The sequence below is a fragment of the Labrus bergylta genome, chromosome 18 (genome assembly GCF_963930695.1).
Source record: "Labrus bergylta chromosome 18, fLabBer1.1, whole genome shotgun sequence".
NCBI lineage: Eukaryota > Metazoa > Chordata > Actinopteri > Labriformes > Labridae > Labrus > Labrus bergylta.
Genome location: NC_089212.1, coordinates 8,708,095 through 8,731,060, shown reverse-complemented (window position 1 = coordinate 8,731,060; position 22,966 = coordinate 8,708,095). Strand labels below are relative to the sequence as shown.

Sequence of the window (22,966 nt, the reverse complement as noted above, 5' to 3'; positions counted from 1 at the left end):
GAGGTTTCTCTAAGACCCATTATATCTGATCCCTCTCCTGTTTTGTTGTGGAGCAGCTGAAGGGTCAGGCTGCAGACAGACAGCAGCTCCTGGAGGAGGCTCGTCGGCTGCAGAGCTTCCAGCGGCAGACGAAGGAGCTGCAGCGCTGGACGGGATCAGTGCAAGACCGTCTTCTGCAGGAGGAGACAGCGACTGACGTAGCCTCAGCCGTCGCTCTGCTGGAGCAACACCAGGAGCTCCGGCTGGAGATGGAGGAGCAGAAGAGGAGGTGAGAACTACTGAGAGTTTAGTTCTTTTGGTTGAGCTTTGACTGAGATTTGAACTTCACATAAAAGCTCCCCATGATTTATTTTCACTGCAAATTACCCGTTTGTGTTCCTGCATGTCCTCAGGTTAAAGGAGATGCAGAAGTTGGGGAGGTCTCTTCAGCAGGGCTCGTCCAATGGGACGACAGGGGGTGTGGACATCCAACAGACCATGGACAAACTTGATGCCGATTGGTCCAAGCTTGACAAGATGTGGACCAGTAGAAAGGAGCGTTTAGAGCAGGGGCTGGAGCTCCAGAGGCTGAACCAGGAAGGAGACCGGATTGAGGCGGCGCTGTCCGGTCACGAAGCCCGACTGAGGGTCCAAGACGTTGGGGTGAGGACGTTTCACTTTCATCTGTTTTCATTGTCCATCTATGAAATCAAAATCTGACTCTATGTGTTTGTTGCTTCAGGACTCGGTGGACAGCGTCCACGGTCTGCTGGGTCGACAGCACGAGCTGGAGGGTCTCCTGAAGGCTTTGGACCAACGAGTGGATCACTTCACTGAACGCAGTCAGGAGCTCTTAAACAACCAACACTACGCTGCGAAACAGTAAGAGAGCAGTGACACGTCTCACGATATCACGTGAACATTTCCCTTGATTTGAATGCAATAAACTGAATCTGAGGAAGCTGTTAAAATGTACCAAACAGAATCTAAACCAGACTGCAAGTTTAATAAAAATCATACCGCATAAGTGATAGGCCGTTGGTTGGGGTCACAGTTTTGTGGTCACTACCTATTTATCATGTATGTCATGCTGTTTTAAAAACACTGAGCTCATGTTTTAGCATCAAGGAGAGGAGCAGGAGCATCCAGAAGGCCAACAAGAAGCTGAAAGAGAGCAGCAGGCAGAGGAGGAGTCAGCTGCTGGCCTCAAAGAAATATCAGGTATGTCTGTCTGTTATTATTATTTACCTGACCATGACTATTGTAGGGTTAAATATTAAGAAACGAACAACTGTGTTTTGTTTTTGCCCTGATGTCGGCCCTGGTTCAGAGGTTCACTAGAAGGGCTTTAAAGTCAGAAACAGGAAACATTTAGTATTTCTATAACTTCATATTTTAATGTGAAATCAGTGATTCTTCATATTTTCTGATTTTTGGTGCTTTAGGAGTTCCAGAGAGATTCAGACGAGCTGCTGCTGTGGATGGAGGAGAAGTTCAAGGTGGCGGAGGACGAGTCGTACCGAGACCCCACCAACATCCTACGGAAGCTGAAGAGACACGAGGCGGCTGAGAGGGAGATGCAGGCGAACCAGGTCCGGCTGGACAGACTGGTCCAGGTAAACAGCCGCTCACTGGTTCCCAGCGTCATGACGTACAGTTCATATAGCTCAGGAAATTTAAATAATATCTGTCTCTGGTCAGCTGGCGGAGCAGATGCTCGCTGAGGAGCATTACAACAGTCAGAGCATCAGGAGGAAGTCCACTCAGGTCAGCAGCCGCTGGAGGAGACTTCAGGACAAGATGGCCGACAGAGGAGACAAACTGAGACAGGCGGGACAGCAGGAGCAGCTGATGGAGCTGCTGCAGGTAAACTCTGAACCATTGACATATTTAACCAGTTCTGTCTTTAACTGATGAGAAACTAATCAGCCAGATGTTGGATTAATTGACTCGTTAGGAAGCTGAAAATATCACAATAACTACAATACAACAAACAAACAAACAAAGGGATTGGAATAATTTATCAACATTTCTTGTCTTGCAAATTAAAGGCTTGTTATGTAGAGAGAAGATCATGTAATGAATCTCTGGTTTTATGAAAGCTAAATTTCTCTCCTCAGGACGCTAAGCTGAAGATTGAAGCCATCCAGTGGATGCTGAATAACGCGGCCAAAGGTCACGATCTCCGGTCCAGCCGACAGCTTCTGAAGGTGATACACTGAGGCTGACACTCATTGAGACATCTTCCTGTAAATTAAATCTGTGGTGGTACAATGTGGAGCCTGTTTCATATGAGCTACCTCCGCCTTTCTGTCTGTGTAAAGGAGCATCAACAGCTGGAGCAGGAGGCCAAGGAGCTGGCGGAGAAGATCAACTCCATCGTCAGCAGAGCCAAACACCTCGCCTCCAATCACTTCGACTCTCAGAGGATCCTCCGGGAGACAGAGACGTACCTCACACTGTGAGTTAATTGTTTCCACTTATTCTATGAAATATCTTAAGCCGGACGTACACTGTATGATTTAAGGCCGATTTTTGTTGTGTGACAATCTTGATGTCGGGCAGAATTCCACCCTGATCACATGTCATTAGTCGTGCAGTGTACATTGATGCACAACGGCCAATCATGGCCTGATCAGCTGCTCCCGACCAGTCTGAAGATTTTCTGGCATGTTTGATATTTTGGCTGTATAACTACACACACACTCACACAGTGAGAGCTGAACCATGAGCTGATTCCCCGACTTAAGGACACGTTTTTCCTGATTGTGTCCACACAAGTGACAATGATGACCACATTTGTAACAAAGATATTTTACTGTTGGATGTATTTGCCATAAAGCAGAAATTTTGATCTTCAGGTTCAAGTCTCTCCAGAAGCCTCTGGACCGACGTCGAGCTCAGCTGGAGGCGTCGGTGCTGCTGTTTGGGTTTTATCACGACGTGGACCTGGAGCTCAGTTGGATCTCTGAACACGTTCCACCACCGGGATCAACAGGATACGACAAGTCTCTGGCTGGAGCCATCAGCCTCATGCAGAAACACAAGGTACCCGCTTTAATACAGTAAATTAAGTCTGTAAAAAAAACTTCAAGAAAACAGAATACTTTCAACTCTAAAAATGTGAATAACAGCTAAAACAGAAAACCCAAAAAGTGTTTATTCCAGATCTGTGTGTATCTTCTTCTAGGAGTTGCAGGCAGAAGTAAACGCCCACCAAAAATACCTGAATCATGTCCTGGAGAAGGGGCGGAGCCTGGCCAAATCCAACAAATCAGATGGACAGGAAGTGCTTCAGAGGTGCAGTCTTGTCTCTTCTTTTGAATGACTCCAAAAATGTTCTTTTACTTTTTATTTCAAATTATTTAACTTACAAAGTCATTGACTCTTTGCAGGTGCAGCCACCTGTGCGCAGAGTGGGAGGAGCTAGAAGAGGTCTGCAGCAAAAGAGCAGCTCATCTGAGCAAGGCAATCACCAGAGAACAGGCAAGAGGGAATCCCTTGATCCCTTCTCTCCTTTGAACGCCTCTGTTACTACCGCTGAGAGAACTTTTTATAGCATGTGGTTTCATAAATATGGAAGTATTGAAAGTTTGATAACCTTATTTGAAAATGGGATTATACTTATGGTTGTATCTTTAAAAGTGCTAAATCAGGCACAGCAACAATCGTTACCCTTATATTTACTTTAAAGCCCTCATAGTTTGCAACACAGTCACCTCATTAGCTGACAGTAAAATGTTTTTCTCTGATATGCAACAAGTGTAAATTTGACAAACTGTTTCGATGTATTTTGTTTTGAACTTTCGTTAAATCTGAATGATGTGTAGCTGCTGTTGGACTGCTCAGAGCTGGAGTCCAGGCTGACCGAGACACTCAGTTTGGTGAAGACAGACGACTACGGCAAAGACCAGCTGGCCACACAAAGTCTCATCACCAAACACCAGGTACAAAACACACACACACACACACACACACACACACACACACACACACACACACACACACACACACACACACACACACACACACACACACACACACACACACACACACACACTAAAAATCTTAATTTAAAATCTGATCCCTAACAGTAAAACTAAATTCTACTGCTTCACTTTTTCTTTAAGCCTCTTTCACTTTTATTAAACCCTTAAATATGAAGCTTATTTCCCAAAGCATGTCGACTTTATATTTTTTTACCAAACCCTCACAAAATGCATGATGGGAAAATTAATGAAGCAATAAAGCTCAATGTGCCAGCATGTTGTATTTGACCCCCAAACTCTTGGGTTACTTTGTGCATTACACTTTTTTCTCTGGCCTTAAATTGATGTCATTCAGATAACATGATTTTCTTATGATTTTCTTCAGTTCCTCTTGGAATTTTGTTTTATGAAAAGTGCTACATAAATATATCTGATGATTGATTGATATGACTCCCTTTCTGCAGGTGCTGGAGGGTCAACTGGAGGTGCTGGAGGTGGAGGTGGAGGAGTTAGGAGACCAGGTGGAGCAGGCGGTGCAGAACTGGAGACTGGAGGAGCTCAGCCGGCCGTACAGTCGTCTCAGTAGTCTGAACCAGCAGCTGCAGCATCAGGCGGCTCTCAGGTAAATACTGACTCTCTTTATCACACACAATCCTCTTTAGCTTCATACAGAGTCTCTGTGGCCGTTTGTCACGGTTGTTTTGTGTTTGTCATGTCAGCTTTGTCTAACTGTCCATGTGTTTCCTGGCAGGGGTCAGAGGTTAAAAGAAGTCCTCCATCTGCACGAGTTCAGCCGAGAGTCCTCAGAGTTGGAGGACTGGATGAACCAGCAGAGACAGACAGCAGAATCCCAGGACCTGGGCAATGACTACCAGCATGTTCAGGTTAAATCTCATAAACAGAGACTCATAGATGGATCTGAAAGCCTTTGACAAATTTACCTGTGGCAGTATGGTTGTATTGTCCTGCTTAATGTTACCTAAAGATGTTAAAGATTGGTATGTGTTTGTGATTTTCGTTGCAGCTGCTTCGTGGGAAGTTTGAAGGCTTCCTGAAGCAGCTGGAGGTCGGAGAGGACAGACTGCAGAGCTGCAGCGACCTGGCAGCCGGACTGATCCCCAACAAACATCCTCAGAGTGCTGCAGTCAGAGAGACGCTGCTGCAGCTCAGGTACACACACGGTGTCAGAGAGTCAGCGGACATGTTGTTAAGAAGCACATTTTTAACAATCTGACACCACTGCAAAATAATTAAAAATGTTCTTTAAATATTAACGTGGACTTACAGCTTTCAACGAGGATTGCGCAATTCTAAACGGTGCATCAACAAAGTTTCCACCTTATCCTCATGCTGCCATTTTGAAAACATCCCATGTCTCAAAGAATTAAATTTAAATTAAATCTTAAATTCCCGTGGCTGAACGAAGCACCTGTGAAGTTCAGAAAGGAAAACTTTTTGCATGGTGTTATTCTGACATTGTTTGCAGTGCATGCTGGGAGGATTTGAAGGGCGTGGCCAGGGAGCGACGGGATCAGCTGCAGAGAGCTGAGGAGTGTCACTGCTTTTATCAAGACCTGGCTGACGCGCTGACACTCATCAAGGTACAGAATCCAGCTATGTATACATCCAGACATCCTTAAACACAAACAGACGTGTTGACGTCTCTCTTTTTTTCTCTCTGTAGGAGCGACAGAAGAGCATCCCTGACGATGTGGCAAAGGATTTGCGTGGAGTTACGTCACAGCTGAGGAAACATGAAGCTCTGCTCCACGAGCTAGCCGCCACAGAGCAACAGGTAAACAGAGCGAGAGAGAGAAGCATGTTTCCTGTTGAGATGTTTTGATGATCACAGTTATGTTGATGTTTGTATTTTTTGCGGGTTGAAGTTGCAGGAGCAGTTGGACGCCATCGACCCCATCCTAGGTCTCTGCACTCCTCAGTTGAAACTCTGCCTACAGGAAGTGCAGCAGGAATTGGTGGAGCGTTGGGAAGAGCTCCGTCTCCAGGCAGAGAAGAGGGAGGAGGAGCTTAAACTGGCGTGCCAGAGATACCTGTTCCTCAACATGGTGAGGAGAAATTAATGAATGATCAGACATGAGTTTTGTGATTTGGTTTCTCTCATCTCACCCTTATTTCTCTGTTCCCTTCAGGCGAAGGATTATCTCCTGTGGTGCAGCCAGCTGATTGGAGGGATGGCGGCTGAGGAGAGCATCAGTGACGTGGCGACCGCTGACCTCCAGCTGGCCCAGCACCAGCAGCTGTGGGCCGAGATGGAGGCCAGACAGGAGACGTACCAGCAGGTTCTGGACGTGGGGGAGGAGCTGCAGACTCAGGACAGGAGAAACAGGAAGGAGGTGAGACTTAAAATCAATGTTTTAAAATCCAGTTTGGTATTGGAGGTGTCTAACTGATGTTTCTGCAGGTGTTGGAGAAGCTGCAGGCGCTGCAGGCAGAGCGAGACAAGCTGGAGGATCAGTGGAACCAGAAACAGACCTGGTTAGAGACGGTTCACCTGGAGCAGGTCTTCTACAGAGATGTCAACAGCATGGACAAAACCTCCAGCTCACAGGAGGTAACTCATACTCTGTTCTGCAGAGAAAATAAGAAACATCACACTCAGTGTCTCATCAGCTGTTTGACCTCCACAGATCCTGCTGCAGAACAGCACTCTGGGAAACACGGTTGATGAGACGGAGGGTTTGATCAAACGTCATGAAGCATTTGAGAAGCTGCTCAGCTCGCAGGAGGATAAGGTCTGCTCTATTTCTGTGTTTCACCTCGTCACTGCATGATAATGCAGGATGATGTTTGTGGTTTTTGAACTGAAAATCCCCTTGGTGTACCATATGGTCTACCATATCCCCCTGCACGTCTTACTTTATGCCTTGATCATCATGTTTCACTTGAATTTGAAAGCTCAAGTTTTTATTTTCTTCCTCTCCTGTGATTGGTGCAGCTGTCCTCTCTGAAGGAGCTGTCTGAGCGGCTGAAGTTGCAGCTGAGCAGAGAGAAGCGCGGACGAGTGAAATCCAAACTCAAGGCCCTCCTCCAGCGACGTGATAGGATCAAAGAGCTGTCCGTCAAACGCAGGGAAGCGCTGGAGCTCTCAAAGATGCTCTGTATCTTCAACAGAGATGTTGCAGAGGTACACAGATAACTGATGACATTTATGTATCACAATTAATCAAAGAAGACTGATATCAGATAACAGCTTGGTGGAATTTCAAATTAGTAATAGCTCTTCATTTCTAAGAAAGGTTGCTCCTTATTAGGTGCTAGAATATAACAAAAATAAAGATGTCTGTCTGTCTGTCAGGCTGAGGAGTGGGTTTCTGAGCGGATGCAGAAGATGGCAGAGGACGGTAAAGCTGACCTCAGTAACCTGCAGGCAAAGATGAAGCTTCTCCAGAAACATCAGGTGTTTGAGGCCGAGATCCTCGCTCACAGTGAGATCATCACTTCTGTGTTGCTGGTAAGGAACTGTAACAAGCGTGAAGATTAAAGTATCAGTATGTAGGAATTCTGTCTGGTGCCCTTTTGCGCCCATCAAAGGTCTTTGAGTGCAACTCTACTGTCGTAAAACACGCAGTACTGTTAAGACTTTCCCCTCATAGACAATTTGTATTTGTTGACAAGCAGAGGGTGGTGTTCTGAGAAGCTGAAGAACCATGTTGTCGGACAAGGTTCAGAAATGTTACCGGATTTTGTGCAAGGATTGAGGATTGAGCGGGCTTTCAGGAAAGAAAGGAAGAAATTTAAGTAATCTAAAAAAGGACTGTGTTTTTCGTTCGGTACTTACAGGCCGGAGAGAAGCTGGTCTCACTTCGTCATCCGAGGTCCAAGGAGGTGAAGAGGAGTGCAGCAGCCCTGGAGCTCCACTGGGAGGAGCTGAAGAAGGCGTTGGCTGTCCGAGGGAAAGCACTGGAAGATAACAGAGACTTCCTGGAGTTCCTGCAGAAGGTGGAGGAGGTGGAGGCCTGGATCAGACAGAAGGTAGGAGAGCGATGCATTGAGGGATTGTGTTTCTACTGTGTAATGGCTCTTTCTGACCTGTCTGTGTTTCAGGAGGTGATGATTAATGTTGGAGATGTTGGGAAGGATTATGAACATGGAGTTCAGCTGCTGAAGAAACTCAGCGAGTTCAGGGGAACGGGAGACGGGGTGAGGCATCAGTGATGGTCTTATAAATGTCTTGCATATGATTTTAAATCAAGTTAGACAGACCTTAGTTGACCCTTAGTCGCCGTATGCAGAAGAGCACTATCACATCAAAATGAGCTGAAGGTTTCTTCACTTTGTAGGATGTGACGGTGGACGACGCTCACATCATGGCCATCAACAGGCTGGCAGCTCGACTGGAGAAGAGACAGAGTGATGAAGAGCTGAAGACTGTGAGACAGAGGAGACAGCAGCTCAATGACAGGTTACTAACTCATATCGAACATCCCCTCCTGTGGCTCCTTTTCTCTGTTTTACACTCGATACCTCGTGTCTTTCAGGTGGAGTAAGTTTCATGTAGATCTGAACAATTACAAGAAGAAGTTGGAGGGGGCACTGGTGGTCCATGGCCTCATTAGGGAGCTGGAGGAGGTCAGAGACAGAGCCAACGAGAAGGTCAGTCATCTAATATTAACTTAAACTGGCTAATCTGTTCAGACAAACATACATATAACACTGTTGTGATGTCTCCTTCTGAAGATGTTGCTGCTGCAAGGTCAGGACTGTGGTGTAGATGTGGACAGCGTGGAGAACCTCATCAGACGCCACGAGGAAACCGAGCGAGAGGCCGGGGTCATCCAGGAGAGGTCGAAGGTGGGTTTGAAGGATTTATTGTAAAATTCTCAAGAGCTTCTGAACTAAGACCATTTAGGGGTTTATGGATCTGCAGCTAAAGACATAACATTGATGCGACTTGCTGGAAGAAAATTTGGATTTAAAGTTTTGTGATTTAAGTTGGATCAAATGTATTTATCCATCTCTAACAGAGGTGATAGAGAGATGTTTTGTAACCTGTTTTGCACAAAACATCAGCAGCATGAATCACCTCCTACAAAGCAGCTTAAATTGAAAGAATCCAACTCATAATTCTTTCCGACCCCGGTGTTGGCATTGGTTGTCTAATAGCTGATGTTTCTTTTCTTAAACCGGGGGAAGTATTTAAATGTCAAAACTGAAATAAAAAGTTTGATACCATGTTTTTTCATTGTATCGAAAAACTTCAGATCTTCAGCCATATTCAGACGAGAGAGATCACTGTCTAAATTGCACTAATACTTTGGCCAGGTTTCTGCATCGAAACGTTGCAAACATATTTGTACAGTTTTTATAAAGAGTTTGCACTTAACGCACCTTTGACAGCGTCACTCTGTGGGGACTTTTTTTTCCCCTGTTTGAATTGTAATAAAAAGAAACATAAGAACATGAGCTGATTAAATATCAATCAGAGTGTCTGCCTGTAGAGTAAAGCTTGTCCTTCTCATCCTCTCAGGTGCTGGAGAGGGAGGTGTCAGACCACCTGAGGGATCGATCCGGGATGAGCGACAAGCTGAAGGACAAACAGAAGGAGGTCCAGAAAGTGCTCAAGACTCTGGATAAGGAGGTGAAACAAAGGTGAGGGAGAAAGAGTTTAAATAATGTAGACTTAATTTGATTGATTTAATTGCGGTTGATTATTTTGCCAAAGAAAGATGAGAAAAGCAAACGGACTCATGTGACACGTTGTTTGCTCAGGAAGGAGAAGCTGCAGGAGGCTCATCAGCTGCAGCTGTTCAAAGCCAACCAGCGCCTCCTGCTGGAGTGGAGTGTCAAACAGAGCAGTGAGATGGCAGAAAAAGGACTTCCAAATACCCGAGCCATGGCCGACCGGCTCATCAGGGAGCATCAGGACTGGAAGGTGAGAGGCGTCTTTAAAATGCAGACTGTGTGTGGTTGAGTTCTGCTATAGATCAGATGTGAAATAAACAAAATTAATTTGAATTCTGCTGTTTGTATTTACAGACGGAGATTGATGCCCGTGCTGAGCGCACAGACTCCGTTCGGGACTATGGTCTAGGGCTCATCCGGTCTGGTTGCAGTTTGAAGGCAGAGATCCAGAAGGCTCTGAACCAGCTGGAGGAAGCCAAATCTGGACTGGACCGAGCCTGGCTGAACCGAAGCACGACTCTGGAGCAGGCCCGAACCCTGCAGGTGATAAAAGAACTACATTACAATATAACGCTGATTTGAATACTTCAACAGAATGTTCGTACATTCAGTTTGGTTTTAGATGCAGCTCATTAAGGCATGGCGAGTTTATAGATATACAAAAAAATATTTTAGATCTTGCTGAGCAGAACTGAGTCCATCTGACCTTTTCTCCCTCCTGCAGGTGTTCTTGTCCTCCGTCGAGCAGTGTGAGAGCTGGCTGAGTAACAAGGAGGCCTTCCTGTCCAACCAGGACCTGGGGGTAAAAACACTCACCTGTCAGCCCTCTGCAGAGAAACTTAAACTTTGTGCAAAATACCAAAAGAGCTGCTTTATTTAGGGAATCTCTATGAAAGCTAGTGCGCCTTAGCATCTCCTCTTGTGTTGGTGCAGAGCTCGGTGACAGAGGTGGAGACTCTGCAAAGGAAGCATGCTCAGTTTGAAGAGGCTCTGGAGGCTCAGGTGGACCAGCTGGAGCAGGTGGAGGAACTGGCCCAGAAGATGATCAAACAGAAACACTACGACTCTGACAACATCAGAGCAAAGAGCAGAGCGCTCAACACCAGGTGCTTGTACTTTTTTTGTCAGCGCTTCTTTTAAAGACTGACTGAGATGAATCCACAGCTAGTTTATAAAATACTAACGACGCTCTCCTCTACCAGCTTTGACATTGCAGCGATGAACACATGAATGTTATATAGTCCCTTCTGCAGGAGTGCTTCTACTTTATGTATACAGAATTTTTAACTTTGAAGGATTCTAGTTTCGATGCGTGTGTAGTTACCACGGCAACAAAAGAAGTAGCCCTAGACACCAAATATCGGGTAATTTATCGCTTTAATCACCAATAACTGGAGGCAAACTCCAGCACGCTGTCTAATTTATACACAAACATTGGCAACATTTCTTCTTCAATCTGAATGTTACGGAGGCGTAATGGGGGACAAAGTGATCCCCCCTCTGTACCGTCTTCCGAGGTAGTAACAGAGGCGTTACAGAGGCTAACGAGACGTTTCAGCGGAGCTAGCTGGGTTCACAGAGTGCTGTGTGTGTGTGTGCATGTCTGACTGTGTGTGTATGTCGCTGAATCAATATGAATGTACAAAGACGTGATGACAACTGAGCTTAGTTATGGCATTTTTGAGTGGAAAAAGCAGTCAGAAAAGGGCCCATGTTGACCTGTCTGTCTGTGTGAACACCTGTGTGTAGGCGGAGCCAGCTGCAGCAGCAGAGCAGATCTCGTCACAAAGCTCTGGAGCGATCTCTGCAGTTGCAACAGTTTTTATCCAGCAGCTACCAGGTAATGATTAAGCTTTCTTTTCCTGTATTTGTCTCCTTGTTTCCTGCTCTAATCAGTTTTTTTAATGTGTGTTTTCCAGGTGTGTGTGTGGCTGTACGAGCGTAACGCGGTGGCCTTGGATGAGAACTGGAGGGAACCAACCAACCTGCAGGCCAAACTGCTGAAACATCAAAGCTTTGAGGCCGAGATCCTCGCTAACCGATACAGAGTCGATGCACTCACCAAGGCGAGTCTGTTTTATATTTCTAATGCACAACTTTTTTAACAATGTGCTATTAATACTAGTGAGTGAATTTGTTGTGGGTGATGATGTCACGTCTGCGTGCAGGAAGGAGAGAAGCTTCTGGAGTCTCATTCAGCTGAAGTGAAGGTTCGACCTCGACTCCGAGAGCTGACGGAGAGCTGGGACGCTCTGATCCAGAACTGTAAGGAAAAGAAAACCCGACTGCAGGAGGCCTACCAGGTACGATAAACTCACACAACACACTGGAGTGTGTTTTACTTATACTGCAGTTTAATTATAATAACATATTAATGAAATGTCTCTAAACTAACCTGCGATAGGATATATGGTTCTCTTGTGTCATCGAGTGAAACAGTGTCAGTAAAATGGGTTTCAAACAGTCGCCGTGTGTGTTGTGTTCAGGCACTGCAGTTCCAGCGTTCCCTTGATGACATGGAGCAGTGTGTGGACTCAGTAGAGAGGGAGCTGACTAATGAGGACTGTGGAAGCGACCTGCCGTCCGTCAACAGACTCCTGAAGGCGCTGCAGGGGCTGGAGGAGGAGGTGGACGGACACAGGGACAGAATGCAGGTATTTTCTTTGCCGCTAAGCTTCTTTGCTTAGTTTCACTGTTGGTGATCAGTATTTAACCAAAACATTTTAGGACCTCAGATGGTTCCCTGTGGCACTCCTCCATATTGTGTGTGTGTGTGTTGTTCCTGGTGTTTGGTGATGAGACTTGGTGTGGCCAGCTGGTCTTTGCTGTAGTCGTCTGTCTTTATCAAACAGAGTCTTGGTCAGCCTGGACTCCAGCTCTGAGCAGTCCAACAGCGGCTACACATCATTCAGAATTTACGAAAATTCAATACAATATATGTCAAAACAGTTTGTCAAATTTACACTTGTTGCAAACCAGAAAAAATCATGGACTCTTTACATATCAGCCTCTACCATCAGTGTGTGAACGTGTAGGTGTGACCAAAGGCGCTTTGAGTCGTCAGAAATATACAATATACATTTACCATCCTGGCCTGAATTTGAGACCAGGCTTTAATTTAGCACTGTTTATCCCTGTGTGTAGTGTCTTGAATTGATCCTATTCTTTGTTATTTAACAGGCTCTGGTAGAAACAGCAAAGAGCTTCCACTCTCAGGGGAACTTCCTGGCTGAAGAGATCCAGATCCGAGTGTCGCACACCATCAACAGGTCAGAGAACTGTTCTTTGATTAATGAGAGGAAAGGCTGAGACGAACGTGTGAATCCCTTTTTCCTTCTGAAAGCAATGACAAAGGGTACCGGTAATTCTGTTTTAAATGGTACAAAGATTTAGTTTAACGGGTCAATTTTCAGTCTAGATTGAATTCTTGAGTTTCTTTTTAAAACTGATGCTAGAACTGATAGAAAACAACAAATAAAGACCTAAAAAGTTGACCTTTCCTTTATGTTGAACTTTGTTATAAACACAAATAGTCTGTAAATCAAATGGTGTTTGTGTGTGTTGTACTCTGTCAGATATAACAGTCTGGCGGAGCCCCTGCAGAATCGGAGGGACACCCTGGAGGCCTGGCAGGTTCTGTTCCAGTTCTACAGAGACGTGGAGGAGGAGGTGTCGTGGCTGGGCGACAGACTGCCCTCCATCATGGCTAAAGAGTGGGGGAGCTCGCTGAGCAGCACCCAGCAGTTGCTCCACAAACATCAGGTACACACTGCTGTTCAGTTATTAAAGATTCTGGTAAACTGTATTTAACAGTTTGAGAAATGAGGGACAAAAAACACAAGACAATTTTTTTTTTCTTTTCAGGCTGCGATGCAGGAAATCTCAGGCCGCGCCCCATTGGTTCAGGCTGTTCAGGAGGCGGGGCATAGTCTGGTGAGGAGCCGTAGTTAAGAGCTAGAAACTAACTCCATTCTTAAGTCAATGTACTGTATGTTGTAAAGGCACAGAGGATAACAAGGTGTCTGTTAACGGTTTTATTCTGTCCTCTGTCGCAGGTCAGAGCTCGTCACTTTGCGTCCCACGACATCCGAGAGCGTCTGGAGGAGCTGAAGAGTCTCCACGAGAAGCTGATGAGGGAAGCGGAGAGGAAAGGGAAACTCCTGCAGGAGGCGCTCAGCATCCACACCTTCCTCGCTGAGGTGACACTCCGACATAAACACAAATACATCAGAGGATTTTTTTGTTATTGTTGTGTCTAACATGTCTCTGTTTGTGCGTGGAGGTGTCTGAGCTGCAGCTGTGGGTGGACGAGCAGCAGACAGGTTTGGAGTCTCGGGACTGTGGGAGGAGCGAGGAGACGACGGAGACTCTGTTGAGGAATCTGGACTCTGTGGACGTGGAGCTGGAGAACCAGAGGAGGACGGTGGAGAGGCTGCAGGAGGGAGGAGCCTCGCTGCAGCACCTCGGACATCCCAACAGGTAAACTGACACTCCAGATGGTTACCTGTACAAATGGTCTCCATAAGGACTAAATATGTTTGTTTTGGACTTGATTTTTTTTGTTTGGTTTTAATCGTCAGAAATTTCCAAATGTTTTTAATCAGTTATTGTGTCTCCGTCTGTCTCAGCCACTTGGTTTCTGAGTCTCTCCTGGATGTCCTTGAACGCTTCGAGACTCTCCTCCGACTCTCGACCGCTCGTCGAGCAGCCCTGGAGGATCAGCTCCGCCTCTACGTGTTTGAGAGAGAAGCTAAAGAACTACAAACATGGCTGACCTCCAAAAAGACTCTGGCAGAGTCCAAAGACATCGGACAAGATCTGGAGGATGTAGAAGTGGGTCATATGACACTAGTTGACTTTTCTGAAGTATATGATTATAAGAACTCATAATGTCAAGATTTCACGGGTGCTATGATGATCTGAAAGCTCGTCATCTAGCTACTTCTTCTTCTGCTTCTTCTTCACATTTTATCCATCCGTCTGCAGGTGCTTCAGAAGAAGTTGGAGGTTCTGGTGTCAGAGATGTCGGGTCTGGGTCGGAGCAGACTGACCTCGGTGCAGCAGCTGTGCAGAGGTCTGCGGCAGGACGATCAGGCCCGGAGGAGAGACGACGCCCTGAGCGGTCTTTGGGAGGACCTGAACAGCAGCATCAGGACCAGAGAGCAGGTAGGACATGGAGATCAGGACAAACAGGTGTAGTACCTGCGGAGGAGAGGAGAGTAACAGTCTGTCTCTCTCCTGCAGGATCTGCAGTCAGCGAGGGAGATCCATCAGTTTAATCACGACGTGGAAGAGCTGAAGGGCTGGATGGCTGAGAAGGAGGCTGTTCTGGACTCAGAGGACCATGACCACGACCTGCACTCCATCAAGACTCTGCTGAGACAACACGAGACGCTGGAGGTAAAATAAAAAACATTTAATAAGTGACTCTAACTGTTTGAGGGTTTGGTTTTAAGGATTTGTTTTTTCATTCACTGAATCCACCAGATGTTTCGTAACTTTCATGAAACTCTCCGTCTGTTGTTTCTCTCCTCCTTCAGAGAGACCTGCTTCTGATCTCTGAGGAGCTGAAGAGGAGCAGAGAGGAGGGCCAGTCTCTGAGCAGACGACAGCCTCAGGCTCGACCTGCTGTGGCTCAGAGGCTGGAGGAGCTGGAGCTCTGCTGGAGCAGTATCCAGGACAAAACCTCCCAACGCAGGGCCAGACTGGGCCAGGCTGAAGACGTGCAGAAATACTTATCACACCTGACTGAACTTATGTAGGTTTAATTCTTGTTAAACGCCTCTTATATTTAATTTTATTTGATGAAGGAAACCCTGAATTGTTAATAATAATTTAAATCAACAACAGACAGGATGAAAAGTATCTAAAGCCCACAGTCCTGCAGGTTCAGTCTGATGTCTGTGTTGTCTCAGGGCCTGGCTGAGGGAGATGCTGTCTCTGGTACGAGGGGAGGCGCTCAGCGTGGAAGGGACCGACCTGGAGCAGCTCATTAAAAAGCACGAGGAGTACCGCGTGCAGATGGACAGACAGCTCATCAAATCCCAGGCTGTGAAGGAGGAGGGGAGGCGTCTGATGGAGGAGGGAAACTTCATGTCCAAGGAGGTGAGAAACACGACAGACACAAACATCTAAGAAGAGATCTGCTGTTACTTCACATCCTGATCTTTGTCATTTCCTGTCCTCCTCTGAGGTGGAGGAGCGTGTGTGTGAGCTGGAGGAGCTGGAGGTGCAGCTGCAGAAGGTTTGGGAGGAAACCAGGCTGCTGTATGAGGAGGAGCTGGAGATCTCACTCCTGCAGAGAGAGCTGCAGCAGGCGGAGCGCTGGCTGAGCTCCTACGAAAACACACTGATGGCCGAGGACTACGGGGTAAGTCCGGACCAGATTGAAGATGGTGCAGAACTTTAGGTGTAAATGTTTTCGACACTTTTAGATATCACATGTAATAAAAAAGATACTGTCTCTGTCAATTAGTGATTAATAGTATTGAAAAACTCTTCAGATCTTCATGAGACAGAGAGCAATGAACTGCAAAAATACATTTGCAATGTTTCATTAAACACATGTATGTAATTGAGACAGCGTGCATTTTTGATGATAAAAACGATCAATGACCTCTACTGGCTGTAATTTTGCTTCACTTTTGGGCCGATCACTGATAAAAACTGAATCAAATTTGTCCTTAATCGTGTCTTTGGTTCCCCTCAGGATTCTGTGTCGGACGTTATGGAGCTGCTGAAGAGGCAGGAGGACTTGGAGGCCATGATCCAGGCCCAGAGCGACCGCTTTATCGCTCTGCAGAAGAAGAAAACGCAGGTTAGTCGGGATGTAAAGATAAACAAACTGTAGATGCACTGAGCTGGGCGGGGAGAGAGATAAAGCGCAGGCGTGCGCTCTCTCTCTCTCTCTCTCTCTCTCTCTCTCTCGCTCTCGCTCTCTCTCTCGCTCTACCTGTGTCGCGCACGCAGCAATTTTATGAATAAATAGAAAATTAAATAAAAACAGTAAACACTGGGTTTAAAGAAACTAGAGTTTAACTTTAATTAGAGTTTTTTTTTTATCCTTTCAGAGGGAGAAGAGATTGAACCTTGTTGGAAAAGAAAACGTGGAATCTGAGGACAGAAAACTTCCAGCCAGAGTTTCATCTCTTCGGAGGAAACCTTCAGATCCAAAGCCGTCAAAGATCTCTTCCCCTAGAGACATCGTCCGTCGAGTCAGCAGCAGCAGGACGGTCATGCCGTCTGTGCTCGATAGGAAAACCAGCCTGACAACCTCGGCGAGCTCCACACCGAGTCCGTCTCTCCTCTCAGACTCGAGGAGAAGCTTCAGTGCGAGCAGGAAGTCTGTGGAGGCAGAAGACGAGTCGAGCAGTTCTTCTGAAAGTCCCAGCTCCAGCCCGACTCTGAAGTCCAGGAGGGGTCAAATCAGCCGCTCAGAGTCCTCCTCTAAAGCCCGTCCTGAGTCTCCTCCTCCCAAACCCCCCTCCTCCCCTCACACCTCCGTCTCTTCTCCTGAGGAGGAGCCACGACCCAGACCCAGATCTAAACCTCCTCTGGCTCCCAAACCCAGACTCTCCTCCACAGAACAAACAATTGAGCGTCACTCTGAGAATCTGACTACGCCACCTAAATCTCCTCCACCAATCAGAGCGCTTGTTGCTCCCACTGAGCCTCCTCCTCCTCCTCCTCCTGTCGCTCACAGATCCTCTCCTCCTCCAACAAGAAAATACCTCCATGACCTGCCTGAAGTTCCTGATCCTCCACCTGCTGCCACAGACGTTACCCCACCTGAGTCCCCACCTGCTGCACCAGCTTACCTCGCTCCTCCAACCAGAGCGCTGCCTCCTTCTCCTCCACAGCGACAGAGGGAGTTAGAGGAAGTACCGGAGGAGGAGCTTGACTCCAGACCAGAGGTACAAACCGTCAGGACTCTGTTGGTACTTTTAGATAATACCGATCATTAAAATAACAGAGATTGTATCGTTAAGTATTAAATGTTTTGACAACCTTAATTGGAAACTGATTCTTACACCTGTGCTGTTGTCCAGGTAACAGCAGTGCGGCCTATCAGAATGGAGGGGACGCTGGAGATCAAACTGAAAAAAGGTGGAAACAAGGTGAGAAATGTCTGAAATCAGATGGGACGGGGGATTTTTAAATGTTACCGTGTGAGATGGAAAAGTGAGATTAATACAAAAAAGTTCATTTGCATGCAGCCTGTGAGAGTTGGTGGGCGTGGCTAACAAGTGTGTCTTGTCTCTCCGTGATTGGCTGCTGCTTCTTCAGGGTTTGGAGCACTGGGAGGAGGTGTTTGCTGTCCTGGAAGGAGAGATGTTCAGCCTGTTTAAAGACAGAGAGGCTGTTGCAGAGGTACAAACACAGAAATCAAACTCAGAAAACACTAGAAGAAGAAGGTGTAACATCAACACTCTAGCCCTGTTCAGTTCATGTGTGTGTGTATGTGACTGTCTGTGTGTGTTGTACTTCCACAGATGGCCTCTATGTGGCCTCCTATCAACTTGGTTGGAACTGTTTGCAGAGAGAACATTTACTACAGGAGGAAGGAGCACACTTTCAAACTGATGTGAGTCTGCGGCATGACTTAAAATGTTTCACTCGTTCTGCCGGATTTTTTCTCTTAATTTCCTTGAGATCATAATTTTAGCCATTTGAAATGTTATGCACAAACTGTTCTCTGTGTGTGTTGGGTGTGTTTGTGTTTGTGCTTCAGACTGGAGGACGGCAGTCAGTTCTTGTTTGCGGCGTCCAGCAGAGACTTACAGCTGCTCTGGATAAAGAAACTCCAAAACGTCCCTGAATCTGCAAACAGCGACTCCGACGACTCAGGGTACACACACACACACACACACACACACACACACACACACTCTTAGGGGGAAGCAGTAGTTCAGTCTGAGGGGACTTGAGAACCACAGGATCCCTGGTTCAAGTCCCGGTTCTGGAAACGAGTCTGGTTGCTGCAGAGGAGACAATTCACTTCCTGAGCTCTGTCAAGTTTCCTCTAGAGTGAGACACTGAACCCTGAACTCAGAGACTCGTCATAAAAACAGCTTCCGGTGAGACGAATAAAGTTTGTCTCCGGTGTCAAAGCTCAACATCTCAAACCACATTAGAGAATGTAGAAAACGAAACACTTTAACACAAAGTTAAAGGATGAATGTGTGACTTGTTGATCCAGTAGATGTTTGGCCACGCCTCCTCCGTACTGAAGCCTCCACTCTCCTCCAAAGACACACCTCCAACCCCCCTCCACTCATGTTCACACGGAGCAGTTATCAATTAAGCACCATTAAGCACAAGCGGCGGACAAAATCGTCCTTTGCTCGAGCTACAATCCTGTGTCCTGCATTGTTGTGTTAGCATAATGTTAGCGCTCTTTAGTTAGCTCGTAGCTTCACATTTCATGTAAACTGACACAGAATTAGCGTGATCTAAAGACACTTATGTGACATTCAAATAATCAGTGAGTATGTCCTTCTTCTTCTCTCTAGTCCTTGACTAAAACATCTTTTATACACAAGGGGAGGAGCCGGCCGTCCCGTCCATGTAAACACGGCTCTGACAACAACACAGCCAGCAGGACTCGAGCTTCTCCCTCATTGTAGAGAGTCATGACTCAGAGACACATTTACACAGGATAGACTTGATGTCTGATATATTCATGTGGAACATGTCACACATTCTTCCTCTAATACTCGGGCGTTGAAGTCGGCAGTGAATCCCTGAAAGTGTTCAAAGTACTCGATGGTTTTAAATAGAATTTGCAGCAATCACGAATCTTAACTCAGAAAGAAATGATTCATAAATCTTTCCTGCAGGCTGTCGGTTTTAAAAGTCACCCGGTTGTTCCTGCTTTTATTACGTTTCTCCTCGTCTGAATGATTTTAACACCACAGAAGAATTTCCTGAAGTAAAAACGATCTCGGTGGTGAGGGCACCTCTTAGGTGGGTTAGAGGCCGCAGAATAGAAACTCGCGGCCAGCCGGGTTTTTCTGTAATGAGACACTTGGATGAGGTGACTTTTATTCAGCGCGCACACAGAGGTGAAAACACATCCTGCACACTCTCAGGTCTGTTCAGACGTCGGGCTTTAGATTTGATTTAGTTTGAAACACGACAACATGACTTACAAAATTATTTTTATTTAGTTTTCTTGGATGCATGTTCACGTTGCAATTAGATGGCACAACAGCACATTTGAACCAAAACATCCATAGTAGGTAGATACAGAAATGAGTGTGAACATTAGTGGTTTGGGAAAGAACGTACCAAAACCCCCACATGCGGACTGTAAAACAAAGGAAACTAATAAAAAATCAAATCAAATAATAATAAAAATCAAGAAGAAATCACAAGAGTACAAAAACAAACAAAGATAAGGACAACTAAAATACAGACAATAGAGAGGACAATTCAATTCAATTCACTTAGCAGACGCTTTTATCCAAAGCGACATACATCAGAGAGTAAGTACTAATCCATTCATACACCGCCACCGAAGCAGCGGGAGCAATGTGGGGTTAAGTGTCTTGCCCAAGGACACATCGGACATGTTGCTCAGCTGGGGATCAGACCCTCAACCTTCCAGTTGAGAGGCAACGACTGTCTATCCAGGTCTGGTAGAGAAGAAGTCCCAGTTAGGGGCATAAATGTTGACAAGGGCGCAAGAGCAGTATTATATAGAGTGCCAAAGACCATCACATAGCGACCATTAGGGTCCAAAATACAGTTAGTTACGGAGAAGGGAACATCTTTGTGGATGAGAATAGCAGTACCTCTGCTTTTATAATGAAAGTTGGAGTGGAATAGCTGCCCCACCCACACATTTCTGATCCTAAAGTGGTCTAATGTACGAAGGTGTGTTTCCTGTAAAAAGGCAACACCTGCTCCTAGTTGCTGAAGGTGCTCGAGGACTCGCTTCCTTTTAACAGGATTGTTTAGACCGTTCACATTCCAGCTGATCAAGTTAGTATTTAATTTACTTGTAAGAGTGTTTGCTGACATAGTTACATTGAGAGACACGTGTATAGCAGCATCCCGCTGAATCATTAACAAGAGAAGTAGAAGTAGCAAACCTTTGTAGATATTATAAAAATAAATAAAAAACTTCAAATTACAGAATACGAACCAGGTTATCTGTATGACCAAAAATTGTGCTCTTGAGCATAGAAAGAGAATGTAGAGAGCAATTTGGATGGCAGAGAGATAAACATGAACAACAAAAAATGTATAATGAAAATCAATAAAACAGACACAGTAAGAGACAGGTTGATGACAAAAACATGTTGAATTATGTATACAAAAAAAACTGTTTTACAATGTGAGCAAAAAAAAAAAATTGAGTGCATTTAACTTGTCAAACCAAATTGTAACTATTTGTCAACGCAGTAAATCCACACGAACATGAAGCCAAAATAGCTCCAGAAATAGTCCCATAGCAACCACGCTACTACAAACCACAGAGGGGAGGAAGGGAAGTCTCTTTGGACAGTTCGTGACCAATGAAAACAGTTACCAGTGTGGAAGCAAAATAATTCTAGCCGACCGAAGAGGGAACACAAATTGAAAAATATATCGGGGCTACATCGTCGTGGCATAGATGAAAATGAATGGATCATTAGCCAAGAGAAAAATAGTCGGAAACCAGACTAGTCCGAAAAACAGCCCATAAACAGTATGCTGAGCAGAAACAGTTTGTTAAAAGAAAGTAGTGTAACTTAGCCTAGGAAGTAACTAACTTAGGCAAACAGATTATGTTTAGCAAGACAGCTCAGCACCAGATAGTCACATAACAGCGGTGCTAGCAGAATCCCCCCTGGTCGTCGTGTCGGTATGTGCTTGTTAATAAAGTCCAGAGCCTCAGACGAGCTAGTGAAGCTCACCTTATCGTTGATCCACACGAAAACCAGACGAGTGGGATGGTAGAGGCGGAAAGAGATGTTAGCCTGATGGAGCCTGCACTTCACAACGGTGAACGAGAAGCGAAGCCAGGCCACCTCCGGGCTGACGTGAATCCGCTTACCCTGGTACAAGATCGGCCCCTCGTGGCGACTGGCGAGACGCAGCACCAGCTCGCGTACTCTGTAGCTGTGCATACGAACCAAAAGTGGCCTTGGCCTGTCCCCTGCTGGCGGCCTGGGCGCGACGGTCTGGTGGGCTCGGTCAATGATGATGGGCATCTCAAAAGCATTAGGGTCAAAAACTTCACGAAGGAGGTTACTGACGAAATTAGCCGGTTCGGGCATCTCTGCAGATTCGGGCAGGCCAATTATGCGGATGTTCTCTCTTCACGTGTAGTTACTCAGATAGTCGAGTTGTTTTTTCATGGCCTCGTTTTCTTTTGATAGTCGCGTCACCATCTCGGCCAGTCCCGAGAGCTGGTCACAGGCATCGGTAAGGGACTCCTCTACATCCTGAATCTTTTTCCCATGCACATCAACCACCTACTGTAGACCTGAAATAGCAGCCCCACACTATTTCTGAAAGTTTGCAAGCGACTCGATGTCACCCTGGAAGTCTGCAGCTGCTGTCGTGGAGGGCCGTTCGTCAGATTGGCTAACTAGACTCGCTGTAGAGTTAGCCGACAGACATGTAGACAAACCTTTTGTTTTCTGCGCTGCTTTTGGCATGGTTACAGTCTGTGAAGTCTTACGTAACCATGGGTCAGGAAAATACTTTTCAAAAGTTTGCAGAATAATAATAATATCAAAATCAGCAGGAGCTGCGATGAGACCGTCTAACATGCACTCATGCTTGACCGGAAGTCCAGAGCCAACATGACTAATGCAATCATAAAGTACAGGTACACAGGAATGTCGTCCCAATCTCTGAGTACTTACAGGATATCAAGTGTTTCAAACGATACAATCTCTGCTGCCGAGAGGAATTACTCTGATCAGGAATGGCAGACAAACTCCTGCACACGGTCGCACAAATTGCACAAAAACATGTCCATGTTTATGTGCAGTTTAGACAGTGTACCAGAGTTTTCCTGCAGCTTTAGTTCATAGTTCCCTTGTTGCTCTCTGGACATTTAGCAGCAGGTGAGTTTCCTGAATTCATTTTGCTTTGTTGTCGTTCAGGAGAGCGTCTTCGGTCAACCTGAGTTTGGAGAAGTTAGCCGAGGCTCCGGACGATTCCGCCTCGAGCCGGACATTTGACAGGAGAGCTGAGAGCCTGGAGAGACAATCGTCCACCGAGGGGACTCCTCCTCCCAAACCCCCCCACACGTACTACAACAAACACCGCTACTCTGAGGGGCAGGAGGAGGGGGAGGTCCGGTCCACAGGTGAGACGGCGCAGCAGGTTAGCATGTTGTTTAAAAGACCAGGTGA

General features: G+C 46.1%; 1 protein-coding gene across 1 annotated transcript in view; it reads left to right on the top strand.

The window, feature by feature from the left end:
* sptbn5 (spectrin, beta, non-erythrocytic 5) overlaps positions 1-22,966 on the top strand; it is a 44,422-nt gene that overhangs the window by 18,723 nt on the left and 2,733 nt on the right. The window contains exons 25-79 of the mRNA XM_020641965.3: positions 57-268; positions 393-642; positions 722-861; positions 1,101-1,200; positions 1,425-1,595; positions 1,681-1,845; positions 2,100-2,189; positions 2,304-2,440; positions 2,841-3,027; positions 3,170-3,279; positions 3,375-3,465; positions 3,810-3,926; positions 4,433-4,590; positions 4,720-4,852; positions 4,993-5,138; positions 5,455-5,569; positions 5,653-5,763; positions 5,855-6,034; positions 6,119-6,322; positions 6,391-6,540; positions 6,617-6,721; positions 6,925-7,113; positions 7,285-7,440; positions 7,770-7,961; positions 8,034-8,129; positions 8,270-8,391; positions 8,468-8,582; positions 8,667-8,780; positions 9,457-9,578; positions 9,699-9,861; positions 9,966-10,154; positions 10,336-10,413; positions 10,545-10,717; positions 11,361-11,451; positions 11,531-11,677; positions 11,780-11,914; positions 12,098-12,265; positions 12,792-12,880; positions 13,187-13,373; positions 13,476-13,544; positions 13,667-13,810; positions 13,894-14,090; positions 14,240-14,444; positions 14,598-14,777; positions 14,856-15,011; positions 15,152-15,369; positions 15,527-15,716; positions 15,805-15,981; positions 16,321-16,428; positions 16,682-17,524; positions 17,660-17,728; positions 17,898-17,981; positions 18,104-18,195; positions 18,343-18,459; positions 22,715-22,920. Of these exons, the coding sequence (XP_020497621.2) occupies positions 57-268; positions 393-642; positions 722-861; positions 1,101-1,200; positions 1,425-1,595; positions 1,681-1,845; positions 2,100-2,189; positions 2,304-2,440; positions 2,841-3,027; positions 3,170-3,279; positions 3,375-3,465; positions 3,810-3,926; positions 4,433-4,590; positions 4,720-4,852; positions 4,993-5,138; positions 5,455-5,569; positions 5,653-5,763; positions 5,855-6,034; positions 6,119-6,322; positions 6,391-6,540; positions 6,617-6,721; positions 6,925-7,113; positions 7,285-7,440; positions 7,770-7,961; positions 8,034-8,129; positions 8,270-8,391; positions 8,468-8,582; positions 8,667-8,780; positions 9,457-9,578; positions 9,699-9,861; positions 9,966-10,154; positions 10,336-10,413; positions 10,545-10,717; positions 11,361-11,451; positions 11,531-11,677; positions 11,780-11,914; positions 12,098-12,265; positions 12,792-12,880; positions 13,187-13,373; positions 13,476-13,544; positions 13,667-13,810; positions 13,894-14,090; positions 14,240-14,444; positions 14,598-14,777; positions 14,856-15,011; positions 15,152-15,369; positions 15,527-15,716; positions 15,805-15,981; positions 16,321-16,428; positions 16,682-17,524; positions 17,660-17,728; positions 17,898-17,981; positions 18,104-18,195; positions 18,343-18,459; positions 22,715-22,920 (8,653 nt within the window). The remainder of the gene's footprint in view (positions 1-56; positions 269-392; positions 643-721; positions 862-1,100; positions 1,201-1,424; positions 1,596-1,680; positions 1,846-2,099; positions 2,190-2,303; positions 2,441-2,840; positions 3,028-3,169; positions 3,280-3,374; positions 3,466-3,809; positions 3,927-4,432; positions 4,591-4,719; positions 4,853-4,992; positions 5,139-5,454; positions 5,570-5,652; positions 5,764-5,854; positions 6,035-6,118; positions 6,323-6,390; positions 6,541-6,616; positions 6,722-6,924; positions 7,114-7,284; positions 7,441-7,769; positions 7,962-8,033; positions 8,130-8,269; positions 8,392-8,467; positions 8,583-8,666; positions 8,781-9,456; positions 9,579-9,698; positions 9,862-9,965; positions 10,155-10,335; positions 10,414-10,544; positions 10,718-11,360; positions 11,452-11,530; positions 11,678-11,779; positions 11,915-12,097; positions 12,266-12,791; positions 12,881-13,186; positions 13,374-13,475; positions 13,545-13,666; positions 13,811-13,893; positions 14,091-14,239; positions 14,445-14,597; positions 14,778-14,855; positions 15,012-15,151; positions 15,370-15,526; positions 15,717-15,804; positions 15,982-16,320; positions 16,429-16,681; positions 17,525-17,659; positions 17,729-17,897; positions 17,982-18,103; positions 18,196-18,342; positions 18,460-22,714; positions 22,921-22,966) is intronic.